Below are 17,025 nucleotides of genomic sequence, written 5' to 3'. Positions count from 1 at the left end.
TACGTGAAACTGTTACCCAGACTCAAATCTCTGCCTCAGGATCACTAGGATGAACATTTTGTCATGTTGTTCAACTTTAATTCACTGATATTTCTTTTTCGGTTTTAAAATTTTGTGCACTTTGATTTATTATGCATGAGATTCGGTCTGTTATGTAAGCAAAAACACGTCCCCAGTGCTCCTTTCAAACCTTCGAGCTACAGTTTTCAAAAATGTTAAAGCTTTCACACAGAATTCCTATGAAATATTCATCTGATATTAAAAGAACTGAACGACACAGAAAAATAATAGAGACCTTCTTCTTTTCTGACTCAGCGTCACGTTTCGCAGTCAACAGGAGGATCGGTAGGAACAGGTGGAACTCGCAAGTTCAAGTGTACCGAGTGTTCCAAGGCCTTCAAATACAAACACCACCTGAAGGAGCACCTGCGCATTCACAGCGGTGAGCTGCTGCACACATGCACAGTCTGCTACAACCTGTGTAGCTGTTCCAAACTGCAGGCCTCTAATCATCGAACATTTGTCTGCAATTACTGCATTTACAACTGACTAATAATTTTCATTAAATGTACACATTAACCGACTGAAAATTTTAGGTTGTTTTTTCGTTCGTGTATTTAATTGGCACTGTGTATGTTAATGGACACCAGATTTCAGGTGTTCCATTAAAGCTGGTTAATATAGAGCATTTCCTTAGTGCACTTGGTAAGCTATGTCAATAACATAAGGCCTGGATGCCAGAATTGGCTCAGAATGGGCTGCTGGACGGCTTTGGAAAACATGTAGGAGGACAAACAAGTTTTACAGCTTTCCCTGCTGATAAAGTTCCCCCACAGCCATATATACTACAAAGAAAATATTTAAGTAAGAGTTAAACAGTTAAATTACAGAAAAATTTAGTTTTAAAAAAAAGACCATTTTCATCAATCAACCAAATCTTTATGTTTTATAAATACAGGACAGCCTGGGCAGTGAATTTCATTGTGTAGAAAAACTGAGAAGTGGTGTTAAAATTGCACTTCTTTATCTTATATTAAGATATCTCAGGGGTTACATGTGTAGTTAAACGTCTTTACATTGACAGAAAGTGACGTTTCACTCGTCCGGCCCACTTAAGATCAGAGTGGGCTGTGTGTGGGCCTCGATGAGTTTGGCATCCCTGCTGTAGACACACTAATGCAGTTTGTCCAAATATGACATCATGAGGCCTCTAGTGCAAAATTGGTCAGTACATTTTTTTTAATAAAGTCTCATAAAAGTGCTTGTTTTATCAGTCGGGGGCTTTAAAGCTTTTTTGAATCTGTGCTGCTGTTTAACGCTTTTTACCCCATCCCTGTTTCTTCAAAAGGGAACATAGGAATGTGTTTTGATGAATTGATCTAGTTAAATGAAGGTTGCACTGACCTACTGCATCATCTTTTGCTACAGATTGGTAATGGGTGTCCACTCCAGTTGCCATACCAAAGGAAGTTTAAATGCCCTGCTTTCCTTAAAGAAGGAAGTTAATACCCTTTACATATAACAAGTATTTTTAAATGGTTTTATGGCCGGAGTGACCAAACTCTGTTTTTCTGCTGTAATGAATCAATTTGTCAATTCTGTAAGTTGGGCTCAGTATCAAATCCCAACACTTTTCAAAATAAGTTACTAAAAATTTGAATTGTTTTTGGTTTTTCATGTTTCGAATCTTCTCTTTGAAAGTTTTGTCATTTCTTTCTCGCTCTCTGATACTTTTAGGTGAGAAACCATACGAATGCTCAAACTGCAAGAAGCGGTTCTCCCACTCAGGCTCCTACAGCTCGCACATCAGTAGCAAAAAGTGTGTGGGTGCTACACCCCCCAACGGTGTTGCTCGAACATCGATTAAGTCCCCCCCAGCCCCTGCACAGACGAGACCTGTTGTGATCGCTCCAGCTCGTGTGGTTCTTAAAGACAAGACTGAAAGCAAACCCCTCCAGGAGCAGCTGCCTGTCACCCAGATCAAATCAGAACCTGTGGAAATTGAGTGCAAGCCTGTGACGGCGGCACCGGCAACTTCAGCCGGCAGTAACGGCGTGGTGAACGGAGGAACAGCACAGCCGATTGTGGTCCCAGCTGCAACCCTGCCTCAGGGTGTGGCTATGGTTGTACCAACAGTAGGTCTGATGTCACCCATCAGTATCAATCTTAATGACTTGCAGAATGTGCTCAAGGTGGCGATGGATGGAAATGTGCTCAGGCAGGTGCTGGGTTCAGCCAATGGGGTGGTGACGCAGGGGAAGCAGGGAATTGTGGTCCAGCAGCCGCAGCAACAGATCATCAGCCTTCCTGCCTTCGTGGATCACGACGGTACCACGAAGATCATCATCAACTACAGCATTAGCCCTGCTGCTGCCACAACTGCCACCGCCCAGCCTACACCGCTTGTTGTCAAAAATAACCCTACTCTGCCTTCCACTATCACGACTGTGGATGCTGCAGCTCCCACTCCAACCACAACAACTAAACCCCAAACCCAAGAGGCGGCCGACCTTACGATTATCAAGAAAGAACCGGAAACAGTCCCCATCGCAGATGTGGAGAAGGAGGCATCCACGCAGACAGAAAAGGCAACCGATAAAACTTCAGAAGCAGCTCAGAAGCCAAAGCCCAACAGCACCAGTACATGTTTACTTTGCGATGACTGTCCTGACAATCTGGAGGCGCTGCATCTCCTCCAGCATCGCAAAGCAGCCAACGGAGAGGCCGTCGACTCTGCTGCTTTGGACCCGTCTTTCGCCGCCTTGCTAAACGAGGCAGGGGTGACCCTGGAGGAGCCGCCTGTCGTCGATCTCCTCTCACTTCTTAAGACATACTTTGCCTCCAACGCCAATCCCAGTGATGAGGAGCTGACAAAGATCTCAGAGTCTGTCAGTATCCCAGTGGATGTGGTTAGAAAGTGGTTTATGAAGATGAACTCGGGGAAAAGTGTGAGCAAGCGCCACAATGATGCAACCGCAGTTTCTAAAGACACTGAAGCCACAAATTCCAGCTCAGAGGTCACTGTGAATCAGAATGAAAAGGAAGAAGAAGACAATACAATCAAGGAGGTATCCAACAAAGCCTCGTCAGACTCTCGCAGCGCCTCCCCATCAGACTCTGAATCACTCAACAACGAGGACCTTGTCATCGTTAAAAGTGAACCAGAAGACCCGGAAGCTTCTGACTCCCAGGCGGAACCTCTGGACCTCTCTCTTCCTAAACAGATCGCAACAGAATCGGAAAACAAAATGACTACACCTCCCGCCAAGCAGCAAGAACAGCCTCTGAACCTGACCTGCTTAAGGAAGGAGGAGCTCGAGGGTCGAACCATCTATGTGACCACACCTCAGACCGGAAGACCTGTTAACATCGTCACTGCCGCACAGCTTCCTACCTTAGTTGCCATCGCTGGTCAGGGCTGCCTCAACACCACCACGAAGCGCACCATCCTCATCCCCCAGCTCACATATACCTACGCCACTACAGCTGGCAACGCCACTGGAGCAAAGACTGTTGTTCTCAATGGTCATAAGGTTAGTAATGCAAAACAGTTACTTCTTTTTTATTTATACAATGTGATTATTTTTTCTTATTATAAAAGGTTTTATATCTTTTATTTGATCACTGTGTGATCACCAGTCACCAGGAACTAGCAACTCAAATGAATGGATTTGAATTAATTTGCTTGTGCTGAATAACTGAGAAAGAACTGAAACTTTTCAAGTCACATTATGAAAGTACTTTGAGAGCGAGACATAGCTGCTTGTGTAGTCTGTCATCCAACATCAGAATAAATGGGAAGCTGATCATTGCGGCGAGTGATAACAAAGTTATATGTAAAAAAAGTTAGCAAGAGGTTTCTAATTAGAGCTCTGTTTGATTCCCTAAAGTGAATGGTTGTCATGCACGCCTACTTTGAAGTACTGAAGCAAAGAGTATGTGTCTATTTGTACCGAGACAAATTCAGTACCTGGAGAGTCGACTATACATAAGTCTTAATTACAAAAAAACCCCAAAAACACTGAAGTGGAAGAGGTATAAAAACCTTGTTGTTGCAGCTTGCAGTTTTTATTGGTTAGTTAGTTCTTCAAATTTCTATACGACTTTCCCAGGGCCTAACTTGACACTGCACTATTTGTTTTATGTAACTAAAATTTTCCCCTTTAACTGGAAATTTAAGAAAAGGAGAAAATTCTCACTTTTGACCAGTCCAGAATTGATTATTGCAATGACTATTTCTTTTTTTAATCAAGTTTCTTTGCCGGGAGTGAGGGTTGTTTCCTTTTACACTGAAACAAACTACTTACAAACTAAGCATCTATAGATTACTGGAAAGACTAACATGCTACCTTTAGGTGCATTTTGCTGTGGAAAGTACCAGAGTTAACCCAAAATAAAAAGCATCCTGTTAGTGTCAGTCCTTCAACACAAAAAAACTGAAGAAATGTGCGTCAAGAGAAATAGAAAATTCCAAAAGCCTGAGACATGCTGAGTTCAGCAGTCAAAGTGAGAATCGGTAGTCAAGCCACAAACCAGTCATAAAAGTCTGCAAGAAGCCATTATATGCTATATAAGAAACGGCAACAAACATTAGTTACCTGAGCTGGAGCCAGTCAGAGTCAGAATGTACCAGACATCGTTAGCATTGCGGTTGCCACTTACGATGACCTGAAGTCATTATTTTACCAGTAATGACTCATTAGTTTTTAGGTAATTCTCTGATTCCATTAACTTGAACTGTTCATATCTACTTCACCAATACCATTAGCTCAGTTTCAATCGATGGCAGTAGCCCCGTGAACTCATTAAACATTTCAATAACATCCTGTCCTCGTTACATGTGATGACTTTGTAGAACACCCAAACTGCCTTTGAGTAATACGATATCCTCAAACCAAATTTACTTAAACATGAAACCTCGTGTCTGTGGAGCTGCTGATAGAAACCATCTGGACAGTGCACCGCAGCATGAATTTCATCAGTAGATGTGGGTCGAACTATCTAGTTCAGTTCAGTTTTATTTATATATAGCACCAAATCACAACAGCAGTCGCTTCAAGGCACTTTATTTTGTAACGTAAAGACGCTAATATAATAGAGAGAAAATGTCCAAAATCAAACGACCCCCTGTGAGTGAGCACATGGCAACAGTGGAGGGGATAAACTCCCTTTTAAGAGGAAAAATCTCCAACAGAACCACGCTCAGGGCCAAGCAGCCATTGACTTAAATTAGCAGAGGGGAGACAGCTCAGTTAATCCAGCATTAGTTAATCTATATCTTTAAACCTTAATGATTATCCAGATGATTGAGTTAGGGGGGGACGAGTTCTTATGAAGGGAAAAACTATCCAAAGAGCTCAAATACGAGGCTGTTATATGTGCAGGGCTGTAAACATGCATTTTTTTGTAGCCAGCCTATAGTGTCACCTAGAGGATTTTTTATGTTTGCACTCGGGTCTTAGCTTCACATTTCCACCCATGATTGTTGCTGCTTAATTCTCAGTAAGTTAGAGTATTCACACTAGGAGAATTATCTACCTCTAAAGTGAAGAGCTTCACTGCAGGCTCTCAGGAAAACATTTTCAAGAACAACTCAGTCAAAGAATGAGCTCTTCACATACCTGTCACACAATATTTATGGTGAAATTGCTTTCCTGAAGGGTAGGATGGGAGAGTAAATAATGTGACTCCGACATACTGTAATTCTGTTTACAACAGGAGAAGCGTTTGGAGAGCAGCTCTGAGGGTGTTTCCACAGTGGAGGAGCAGAACGACTCAGATTCAGCCGTGGCGATGAAGAAGCGGCGGCTAGAAAATGGCGTCTACCCCTGTGATCTTTGTTCCAAGGTCTTCCAGAAGGGCAGCTCCCTGCTCAGGCATAAATATGAACACACAGGTACGTCTTGTTTAAGTGAATTTTTCAGCTTTAGTCTATTAAGCAAGATTTCTGTTACTTCTCAAAAGAGTTCTACTTTTGAAGGCTGTGTTTTTACGTGTGACATCATCCCTCGTTAACTACGCGGTACTCTGAGACTTTTATGGGACACCTGGCCTGTAAATGTCCCAGTTGTCATCAGTGCTTATAGACACGTAACTCGTGCGGTGAATTAAAAAGGATATTTTCCTAGTAGCTCCAGGTAGCATCATATTGGCAGTGGTTTTATTCAAATCTGTTAGCGGTTATCTTTACTCTGCACTACTGTGTTTTGGTTCAGCCTTGACATCCACTTTAAAAAAAGGAAAGAAAAGAGAAAGAAAGAAAACATCCTTATCCTTCAAATTTGCCGTACTCTTATAACATATGAGCTTTGTTAGTGAGATTTTCTTTTGGCAGGGGATGTTAAAAACTATTAAATGCTATACTCTAAAGACACTTTAAAGTCTGTTTCATAAAAGCCTCTGATAATGTGTGGCTTTGATCATTTTGTATGGGTATGTCAGCAATTACTTTTCCAGGTGCTGAGAGTTCTGAATACTTAAAACAAACATTGGCTCCCAAGCTTTTTTTGCTTTTTAACAATTTAAACTTCTGATTCCCTGATTTGAGCAAATTAAAAAAATATATATATATATATTTGTGTAATTCTCCCAATGGATTGTAAAGTATCAGGTTATTTTTTCATAGTTAATTGTTTTGCCTTTAGGCGTTTTGTTGTATTTCCAAAATGTTTTTGCTAGAACAAACTCTGATATTTAGTATAATATGGCTCCCAATGAAGAAATGCTAGAAATATTCACATTTTTGGAACTGGCGCTAGTAAATCTTAAAGTTAAACATTCAGTTGTTTGGGAAATAAAGCAGCAGTTTCTGTCTGTTTTTAATTTAAAGGTACAATGCATATAATTAACATGAGCCCTTAGGTTCATCATGTAAATGAACTAGATTTAGTCATGCATGTTAATCTTTATCTGTAGTGCATCTGGAGATTGATGGCAGTGACAGCCACTGCCAGCAGCTGTCTGCTTCCCTCACTGCAGAGTACCTTTAATGCATCTGGGTTTGTGTTAAAGAGACCTGTGATTCGGCTGCAGTCTTATTTACCTGTCCAGTGTAAACCTCAGATAGGCCTGCACTGCTGCTGGTACAAGGACAGTGAAGTGGACAAACAAACTTGTGTGAAATCTTTATTGTTATATTCATGCTGACAAAGAGACCGATGTTTAGCTACGGTAACAAATCTCTATTCTGTATCACCTAATTATTATAGTTACAAACGCATTCATTTATTTATGCTATTTTAATTATATTTATGTAATATTTGAATTGTTCAAACCTGCTTATGTTTATTTGAATGAACACGCAAGCTTGATTGATGGCAGGGCATGTTTATTTATATAGTGCATTTCATTACAAGTATAAAAGCGTGCCACAGGCAGTGAAACAACAAAATAATAAATAATAATAAAACAAATCAAACCAAAATAAGGAACACTTGCTTTGAATATTTTTTTCTATACTTTTCTATACTAAGCACAGTTCCTCTCTAACTCGCTCTGGTTTCATCTGCAGGAAAACGACCCCACGAGTGCAACGTCTGCAAGAAGGCTTTCAAACACAAACACCACCTGATCGAACACTCGAGGCTGCACTCCGGTGAGAAACCTTACCAGTGCGACAAGTGCGGGAAGCGTTTCTCTCACTCAGGCTCGTACTCCCAGCATATGAATCACCGCTACTCCTATTGCAAGAAGGACGGGCCAAACTCGGGCTCCGGCTCGGGGCCACCCAGGGATCAGTCAGAGCTCGGCAGCCCAAGCGGCAGACTGCAGTCAGACAGCCGGACCACGACCCCGCCCTCCCAAATGGACTCAGACGAGAGGGAGAGTGAGGAAGAGGAAGACGAGGCCATCTGCATGGACGACATACGGGTGGTGCAGGTGGACGACGGCGAGTGCGAGATCTACGAGGGTAACTTTGACGACGATGATGAGGAGGAAGAGGGAGAGGAATTAGCAGAGGAAGAGGCGACAGCAGAAGAAGAAGAGACTGAAAAAGAGAAGGAGCAGGAGGAGTTTGCCTGTGACGTAGTAGAAGTGGAGCTGGGAGATGACCACGTGGAGGACGCCGAGATGGAGGAAAGAACCGAAGAAAAGGAGGAATCAGCAAGTGTGGATGCAGAGAAAGCGGCAGACTGTGAAGTCAATACAGACAGCAGCATCAGGGACGGGACAGGAAACACCGAAACAACAGAGGAAGCGGTGACAGACACCAAATGAAGGAAGAATATTCTTCGGGACAGTTTGAGTGTGTCGGTTATTGAAGTCGGGTAATCTTAGACAAAAACCACATCTTGCCATCAGAAGAAAGTCACGGCAGTTGCCTGATCTTAACGGTCCACTACTGTGTACAAAAACCCAGGTGTGCCTGAACTTGAAAAAAGAAAAAAAGAAATAGAAAAAAAGAAAAAACGTGACTTTTTCTTTGTGAAAATGAAATATCAGTGTTTAAAATTGTTTATAGAAGTACAGATTTTAAAGTAGAACTCACCCATCAACTCATTAGACTTGTTACTGAGACATCCCAGGTTGCTTTGTTGTTTCTTTTCATTCAATCAGTGTTAACTAATCGTGTTCTTGTTTGAAAACCTTTTAACCTTTAAAGATGAGAAAGATTTCTATACCTTTTTATTGCCAATGAAGTTTCCTAAAATCAGTATTTTATTGAGTTCTACGAACAAAAACCTCTGCACTACAGTATTCCTGGTTTACCTATGGATACATGCCTCATGCATTGTATGCCCTTCAGTGTTATATATGTACACTAGCTAGCGAAATGTTGTTTGTGTTAGTGTTACTCTTTGCTAGCTAGCATTACTGTTGATTTCAGTTTGACTGTTAGCCTTAAGGAAAACAAAGTATTCTTGGGGAGGGTTGGGGGGTGGGATGGGGAGTCCGGGATGAGAATGCGGCTTCTGTACGCCATAACCAAATTTGTCCTATCAGGGAAGGCAGAGTCACAACCTCAAAGCCAGCATGGCGCGCCTTTGTTTTGCTGCTCAGCACTGCCCGAACGGGTGGAGTCTCCAGGTGAAGACATAAAAGCAGACTCCGACCTCGTGGCTCGGCTGTGGATCCAAAACAGACGCGCCTGTTCTTACCAAGCTTCTCCTTATTTTGGTTGACTTTAGTTCTCAGCGAGTGTTTCAGTATTATCGGCTTATATATGAAGTCAAACTGTACGTGAAGGATCGGGGCTTTTTTTCCTGCTCCACCCCAATGCCTCCAGCCTTATGCAAGACCTGTGTGCTGTTAAAAGTGCCATTGAACAGTGTTATTATTTTTTTTCCTCACACATGTAGCCAGTATTATGTCCCTCTGTTACTTACACAGGAGCCATGTTGACTAATGTTTGTTGACTTGCACAGAACAGCAGATTTGTCACAGCAACAAAGAAGGACACTTGAGAAACAGTATTTGGGCTGTTTTGTCTGTAAAAAGACAGACCCCTTGTCCAAATAGCCCACTTGGGGGTGACGTCTTGTTTTATTTTATCTGCCAAACTAAAAGCTAGAATTATTTAGTTTACAATGATTGTTTTTCAAAAAGACAAGTTAAAGCCAGAGAATGTTTAGCACTTTTCTATCAGTAAATTAAATCTACAGGCATGTCTAAAAGTTCTGCTTTTGTTCCTGGTACTTAAAATTGCATATTTGCTCTTGACTAAAACTTTTTTGTTATGAATTACTAACTCATCAGTATCCAATGGCTGCAGCTTGTAGGTCCAAAGTCTGAGGTTTAGAGCAATGTTTTTAAAATGCCTTCTAATGTAAGATAATCAGTTTCCAACTTTCGAACTGCATAAATCCAAATTTTTAAGAACCTCTCAACACTCAAACTCAGTAATGTGCCTCACCAGGTCGGCTCAGGAAGAGATAAACCAGACCAAACCCACAAAAGTTTAAAGTATAAAACAATGATAGAGAGACTCAGTAAGTTAGTCTCACTTGTGCACTTATTATTTTCAGATGACGATTAAAAGAAACAAATTCATTGTGGCAAGCTGTCCCGCACTTGAGGTAACAAGCGTTAGTGAATGTGGTCTCTGTTGAAGAGTTTTGCTTTGGTTTTACCAGACAGTGTTTATAGTATTAATCTGTTTTACTTTTTTTTGTTTTAAAACTATGTCCTCTGTATGTTTTTGTCAACAATGGCAGTATTAGAACCCTTTCCACAGATTAAAAAAAATATACCTGTTTAGTTTTTAGAAGACTTTTTTATATTTATGTGTCTTATTTTTATATTTTCTTTTATGGTTATTTATTACACATTGTAGTGTACATTACTGTAGTTTGAATTGATACAATAATATATTTTAGTATGAAAAATAATCTCGAGACAAACAAAAAAAAAAAAATCCCAAAATGTGGTTCTGGGAAATGAAGTTTGTTTTAACAAAAAATGAAAAAAAGAAAGACATTAAAGGAAAAAAACCCTAAAAATATAAAACATGTATTCTGTAAACTTGACTTCTGTTTTAAGCTAAAAAGAAAAAGAAAAAAAAAACAGGAATGAAGTGACAAATAGAAACTGTTACATGTGCATCCGCTCTTTGCGTCGTTATAAAGCTACTGAATTCTAAAACTTTTTAAAAGCATGAGTCGTCGCCGTTTAAATGAAGGATCTTGTTATGAAGACGTTACTCCTCCCCTTTTTAAATTTCTTTTTATTTTGAAGCCAAATTTCCAACGTCCCGTCACCCTGTTTTCCGTTCTGTGCCAACTTGTTCCATTGTACTGTTGAAGGCTGCATATTGTTTGTCCTCTCCGCACCCTTTGTAAATCCACTGTCTTTTTGTATTGTTTTTATTTTAGGTTTGCTCCATTTCTATGACTCCCCATCACAATAAAATGTAAGACAGCAATTCAAACTGACTGGATTGTTTTGTTAGTCATCTGATGGAAATTTTCTGTAAGGTCGTTTCCTCAGGTTTCAAGTAACACCGGAGGTCTTTCCATCTATAAATATATCAAAAAAAGAAAAAAAAATGCAAAGTGCAAATATTTCTATGAATATTTATATAAATATATGAATATAAGTCGTGTGTTTATCAAGCAGCTACTGAGATGATCTGAACAGTAAAAGAGACAACAGACTTCCCTCATAATGATGAAAAAGAAAACTTTTTTTTCATGTACATTAAAAGGTGAGAATTTAATATTTCAGTATATCAGTGTTATTCAAACTTTTTTTGTAGAATATGAATCAAAATAAGGGACTGAACACATAAGCTCAGCAGAAAAGTCTGCTGAAGCATTAAGATAAGACAAGAAAGCCCTTTTCCCATAGACTTTGAACGGAAATGTTTTTTGCAGCCACATCTATCGCCATCTGCTGGCCTTCAGATAGGATGCAGGTTCAAGGCTTCTGACCTGGAAGCTTCATCCATATTGTAATACTGTATAGTAGAGGCACAAAATCATGCCTGATATATTTTGAGGAATGATATGAGTGGGAAAAGTCCAAAAATGACACTCCATTACTTTATGTATGCAAGAGGACTTAAAGCTACTTAAATCTTCTTTTACACGCATGTTATCAATCCACATCAGAGTTTATAGTTCAGCTGCAAGAACTCAATCAACTCATTACAGACTCAGGTATCTAACGACTTGATAGACAGTAAAATGCTGAGCATACGAATAATCTTGGAGTAAAGAAGACATTCAGAATTTATTCACATACCGCTGTAATCAATCACATGTAACTGGGATAATAAGTAAGCCACTTATACAAGTGTGGATGCTTTAAACGTCACTGTCATCTAACCTAAAAGTGGTAGTAGAAGACATCCTGTAACTTTTGAATCGAGCTATCTGCAAAGAGATGTTTTAATGTATAACGTATGTAAAACAAAAAAAGTAATGTAATAGTTTTTGGCACCGATTCAAAACAGAGTAAAATACTAAAAATGAGAGAGTTTTTTCCGTTTTGTTTGGATATCCTAAATCTAAATGAAGACGTATCACCAGGTGGGGCTGTGAGACCAGGAAACATTTTTACAATGCCAGAAAGCCCACAGGGCTGCAGACCACAATATCTCCTGAGATCAGCCATTCATAAACTATTGAGTTATGAGCCATTATTATTAAAAATCATCATGTGTCCTTTGAGTGGTAAGAAGAATTGCAATCTATAAGTATGAATCCATGCAATCTAGCAATTATCTTACTCACCCATGAGCAAATGACAGATTATATGCATGGCTGGTTCCAGCTTTAATGTGCAATTAGAGGGGAAATATGCAGTGGGGATTATGAGGACGCAAAGCAACAAAAAGAGTTTTCTAACAGCATTTTGAAAGCTTGAAGAGGATGATTAGACAGCATATAAGCAGCTGTTATTAGACAAACCTCCCCCAGTATCCAGGTTATTATGAAAATAAACACTAATAATAGACTTTTACTCCAAGTGTGCACTTTTAGTTATAAATGGAGTTAATCAAGCTTTTATAAATATTCGTGACACAGCCGATTGTTGCTCTTACTGTTGTTCAGTTGCTGTGTGGATCATGAGGGGAGTCAAAACTAAGCAGCAGTTGTTCTATATTCAGAGTCCATTTTTTGTAGGAACTAGTGATTTCACATCAGACATGACATAACAACAGAGAGGGGGGGATGCAAGATGGAAGTTGATGTGGTGAAGCAACCTTGTGATTAAATCTGATGCTTGCTTTTTGCTTTGTGGGGTTTTTTTTGTAAGCTTGTTTGCAAATGGAAACATAATCAGCCTGACATATAGACGAGTTTCCTGGGTTTGGGTTGTTGTCAGGATTTGGAAACACATACAGTGTTTACATACACATACATACACATACCTTATTATTACCAAGGATTTCAGCAGTTTAGTGAACCAGAGGTTTGATTTGGTACCCTATGCCAGGGGTGTCTAATCCAGGCCTCAAAGGCCAGTGTCCTGCAGGTTTTAGACGTGTCCTCGATCCAACACAGCTGATTTAAATGGCTAAATTACCTCCTCAAAATGTTTTGCAGTTCTTCAGAGGCCTGGTAATGAACTAATTATTTGATTCAGGTGTGTTGACCCAGGGTGATATCTAACACCTGCAGGACACCGGCCCTTGAGGTAGACACCCCTGTCCTATTTCTCTTTCTTTGTGCTCATTAATGCCACTTTAATGCATGTCTGATTTAGTTTAATTAATTTTTATTAAGACTTTGCCTTTTTTGTTGTTGTTGTTGTTTCTTCTTCAATCATTTTGTATCTCTGGTTTTATTCATTTCCAACAGTTAGCATGAAGCATTTCAGATCTCTCTGAAGCAGTTTTTCATCCTTTTGTCGTTATTTTCCTCAGTTTTTTGTTGATTCACACCTTTTCTTTTTTTTTTTTTTTTTTAACTCTTTATTTTGTACTTTTTCCTTTGTATTACATACGGACAAGACAATAATAATAATAACACAACAACAAATACACAAAAAAAAAAAAAAAAAAAAAAAAAACCACGAGAGGTCCCGCCCTATAAGGCTGACTGAGACTTATAAATTATCCATTTTGTCCACTGTTTTCGGTGTTTGTCAGATTTCAGTCTCAGAGTGTAAGTCATTTTTTCCATTGTATATATGTCCTCGATTACGTCCATCCAGTCTTCCAGTTTTAAAGGATCGCTTTTCAGCCAATTTTTTGTTATCACCTTTTTGCTTGACAACAACATAATCTTAAACAAATACCAGTCCTCCTTTTTTACATTTTCCCATATTCCAAAATACATTACTCGTGCCTCACACAGTACTTCATACCCCAGCACCTTCGTCATTGTTGCCGCGATTCTTTCCCAATATGATTTAATATATTTACACTTCCAAAACACATGTGAGTGATTGGCGTTCCAGTCTCCACATAATCTCCAGCATTGTTGGGGTGTTTTCAACTGCTTGCTTTTGATATACGGAGTAATAAAAAACCTAATCACATTTTTCCAGCCATATTCTCTCCATCGTCTAGAGCTAGTGGAGTAATGCTGTGTGAGACATAAGGATCGCCAATCATCCTCTGACAACTCAATTTGTAGTTCCGATTCCCACTTTTGTTTAATATATAATGTTTCATTCCTATTCGAATTTTGTAGGCCATCATATAATTTCGACAGAATTCCTGATGGAAGATTTTTATATGCACCTGTTATTGTTCCTATTATACGATTTCTTTCTCTCGAGAGCTTCTTTCTAATTTCTGTATTGTAAAAGTGTCTTAATTGAAAGTACCTAAATAAATCTGATTTATCCAATCACACCTTTTCTTTTTTAGGTTGTTTGTGCATTAGCATCACTTTTTTAGCGTGTCTGTGTGTGTTTCTCTCTTTGGTTAAGTCCATCACTTTTTGTCTTTGTAGTTTTGCATCTTGTTGTGGTTATTTTATGTCACTTTTGGTTGCTTTCTGCAATTTTATAAACATTTTGAAATGTCTTTACAAGCCCAAATTCAGATAAGCGGCACACATCCATCCACCAATCACAGAAGGCATTTTGTATTTGTCAGAGGTAACAGCTGCCGTTACATTAAATTACAACCAGTAGGTGGCAGTAGAGGACTTGCCTGCCGTGGTTGGTTTATAGTTCTGGTTTGTTAAAAATCAGTGAGGGCAATAGCGGAACAAAAGCTAAAATGTTTTTCATCTTAAGGGAAAATTGCTGCCTTAGAGGTCAATGAGGTAAGCCTGATACTTGTATATGTTTAATCTCATGTCAGACTGAGCCTTTTAGCTCCTATTAGGATAGATGAGTATTAAATCTTGAGGGCTAAAAATTATTTAAATTTTTTGTGCAACAATCTTCTTCTTCCTCACTCTACTTCCACCAGGCTGTTTATTTTAAAACCAAACAAAATGTTTACTGATATCTTTTTTTCATGTGTGCACACTTTTCTTTCTTCAGTGTTGCTTTGTCACATGCAGACAGATATATATATATTTTTTTCCAATTTTTATCAACAAGCACTGAAAATAACGAGAATCCTATTTAAAACTCTTGAGTCACTCCTCATTTCTTTGGATTTTGCTCTAAAAACAGACTTTAAGTTATCATGGGCTATAGTTTAATTGAATGATGAATGTTTATTAAGCTGCTTAACAATTTTACTTTTAGCAAACCATAAAAGAGCCACTTAAGAGATGACCCAGTGTTGTGTCCACAGATAATGCAACACTGTTAACATACAGCTTAGCAAAAAAAAAAAAACAATTCTAATTATGTCTTTAGGCGCTGCTACTTGCAGCCTGCCACCAAAACATCCAATATATTCCCATTTCTTTGGCTGAATCTGCAACAAATGCCAAAGATAACAGTTTGACAGGCATGAAATAATATATTTGCACAAACAAGGTGATTCCCAGCTATTAGCTGAAAATGTGTCATCTCTCAGAATGATGTGCAGTGTATCCCTCTAAAAAAAAAGAAGAAGAAACCAAACAAGTGAAGGAAAAAGGAAGAAATGGTGGCTCTAAAAACTCCCTACAATCGATGAAGATTACCTGAGAGTCATGTCCCAAAGTAACAAGACGAAATAAAAGCAAATTCCTGACAAATCCATCTCCAGTTTATCCATCTGCTGTTCACTGAAGCTTCTTCAGAAATGTCTCAGTGGAAGAGTGGCTGTCAAAAAGCCACTCTTCAGGAAGGGAAACTGGGGAGAAAAGGCTGAGGTATGCCAGATTACACAAGAACTGGACTGATTTTCAGTAATTAATCCAAATTTAAAATGTTTGATCAGATTCTCATCAATGTTTATGTAGGAGATCAGGAGAGAGGTACAACAGTGAGGGTCTACAGTCACTGGTAAAACACAGTGGAGTCTCAAAGTCATGGTTTGGAGCGGTGTTGCCTGTGATGTTGGGGAAAATGTATGTGATTCTGAAAGTAGAAAAGCTTTGTCAGATTTTGATCGACCATGCAATACCATCTGAAAAATGTCTGACTGATAACTGCTTTACTTTTAAGCATGCCAATGATCTCAGACACACTGTGAAAAGGCAGATACAAAAACATACAATGGAACACTATCAGTCATGGATTGGCCTCCCCAAAGCCCAGATTTCGACATAATTGAAGCAGTGTGGGATCATTTTGACAGAGAACAGAACAAAAGAAGGCCAACATTCAAAGAAGAGCTTTGAATATCCTTCAACAAGCCTAATGCACTATTCTTGAAGACTACTTTGATAAATTGCAAGAAAGCTTGCCTAAGAGAGCTCAGGCTGAGTTGAAGAATAAAGGCGGTCATACCAAATACTCACTTTCATCCTTTTACAAATTGTTTTTGTCTTATATGTATTGTATTTCCATGAATGTTTCCATATGTTTTAAATAAATTGCTGCACATCTGCACATATTTTCCATTTTTCTTAGCAAAATATTAGGTAATTAATGACTTTAGCGCAGTATTGTAGCTATATATATATATATATATATATATATATATATATATATATATATATATATATATATATATATATCTAGATATAGATATTAGGGGTGCAACAATATTCGTATCGATATTGAACCGTTCGATACAGTGCTTTCGGTTCAGTACGCATATGTATCGAACAATACAACATTTGTAATTTATTTTATCAATTTTCCTTCTGACGATGCTGTCTGTGTTGAGCGCTCAGTGAATCTGTGTTCGACTACTCCGCCTAGGCTGCACTGTCCAGCGCAGATCCACTGAGCGCTCAACAAAGACAGCATAGTCAGAAGGAAGAGCGCAGGGCACCTCCCCCACCCTCATTCAGATCTGGCGTTTGGAATTATTTTGGTTTTCATGTGATGTATGACCCTGAAGGTAAGCGAGTCATGGACTAAAGTAAAACAGTATGTTGGATGTGCCACGCAATGCTCAATTACATTGGTGTGAACTAGTGTGCTAGCGCAGTTAGCTCGTTAACGTGTTGGCCGTCTAGCCCCATGCACGGAGCGATCGGCGGTAGCTCGTTAACGGAGATTTGCCGTGTTGTGGCGTTAAGGTCATTTCAACGAGATTAACCTGAAAGCACTAGTGGGAACACAACGAATATG

At 39.2% G+C, this 17,025-nt stretch overlaps 1 protein-coding gene and 1 long non-coding RNA gene across 3 annotated transcripts in view; both read left to right on the top strand.

The window, feature by feature from the left end:
* Positions 1–10,855, top strand: part of LOC146647667 (zinc finger E-box-binding homeobox 1-like) — an 81,498-nt gene extending 70,643 nt beyond the window's left edge. For both annotated transcript variants that reach the window (XM_085389730.1, XM_085389731.1), the window contains exons 5-8: positions 316–442; positions 1,738–3,533; positions 5,719–5,896; positions 7,511–10,855. In XM_085389730.1, coding sequence (XP_085245856.1) covers positions 316–442; positions 1,738–3,533; positions 5,719–5,896; positions 7,511–8,217 — 2,808 coding nt within the window. In that variant the 3' untranslated portion in view covers positions 8,218–10,855. The remainder of the gene's footprint in view (positions 1–315; positions 443–1,737; positions 3,534–5,718; positions 5,897–7,510) is intronic.
* Positions 1–17,025, top strand: part of LOC146647666 (uncharacterized) — a 302,194-nt gene that overhangs the window by 143,968 nt on the left and 141,201 nt on the right. The gene's annotated exons all lie outside the window — the stretch shown is intronic.

Source organism: Rhamphochromis longiceps, linkage group LG18 (assembly GCF_057381845.1).
Source record: "Rhamphochromis longiceps isolate RC_006_pf linkage group LG18, R_longiceps_female_GT1.1, whole genome shotgun sequence".
Classification (NCBI taxonomy): Eukaryota; Metazoa; Chordata; class Actinopteri; order Cichliformes; family Cichlidae; genus Rhamphochromis; species Rhamphochromis longiceps.
Note: the sequence above shows the minus strand (reverse complement) of the source record. Positions and strands in the feature narration are given on the sequence as shown.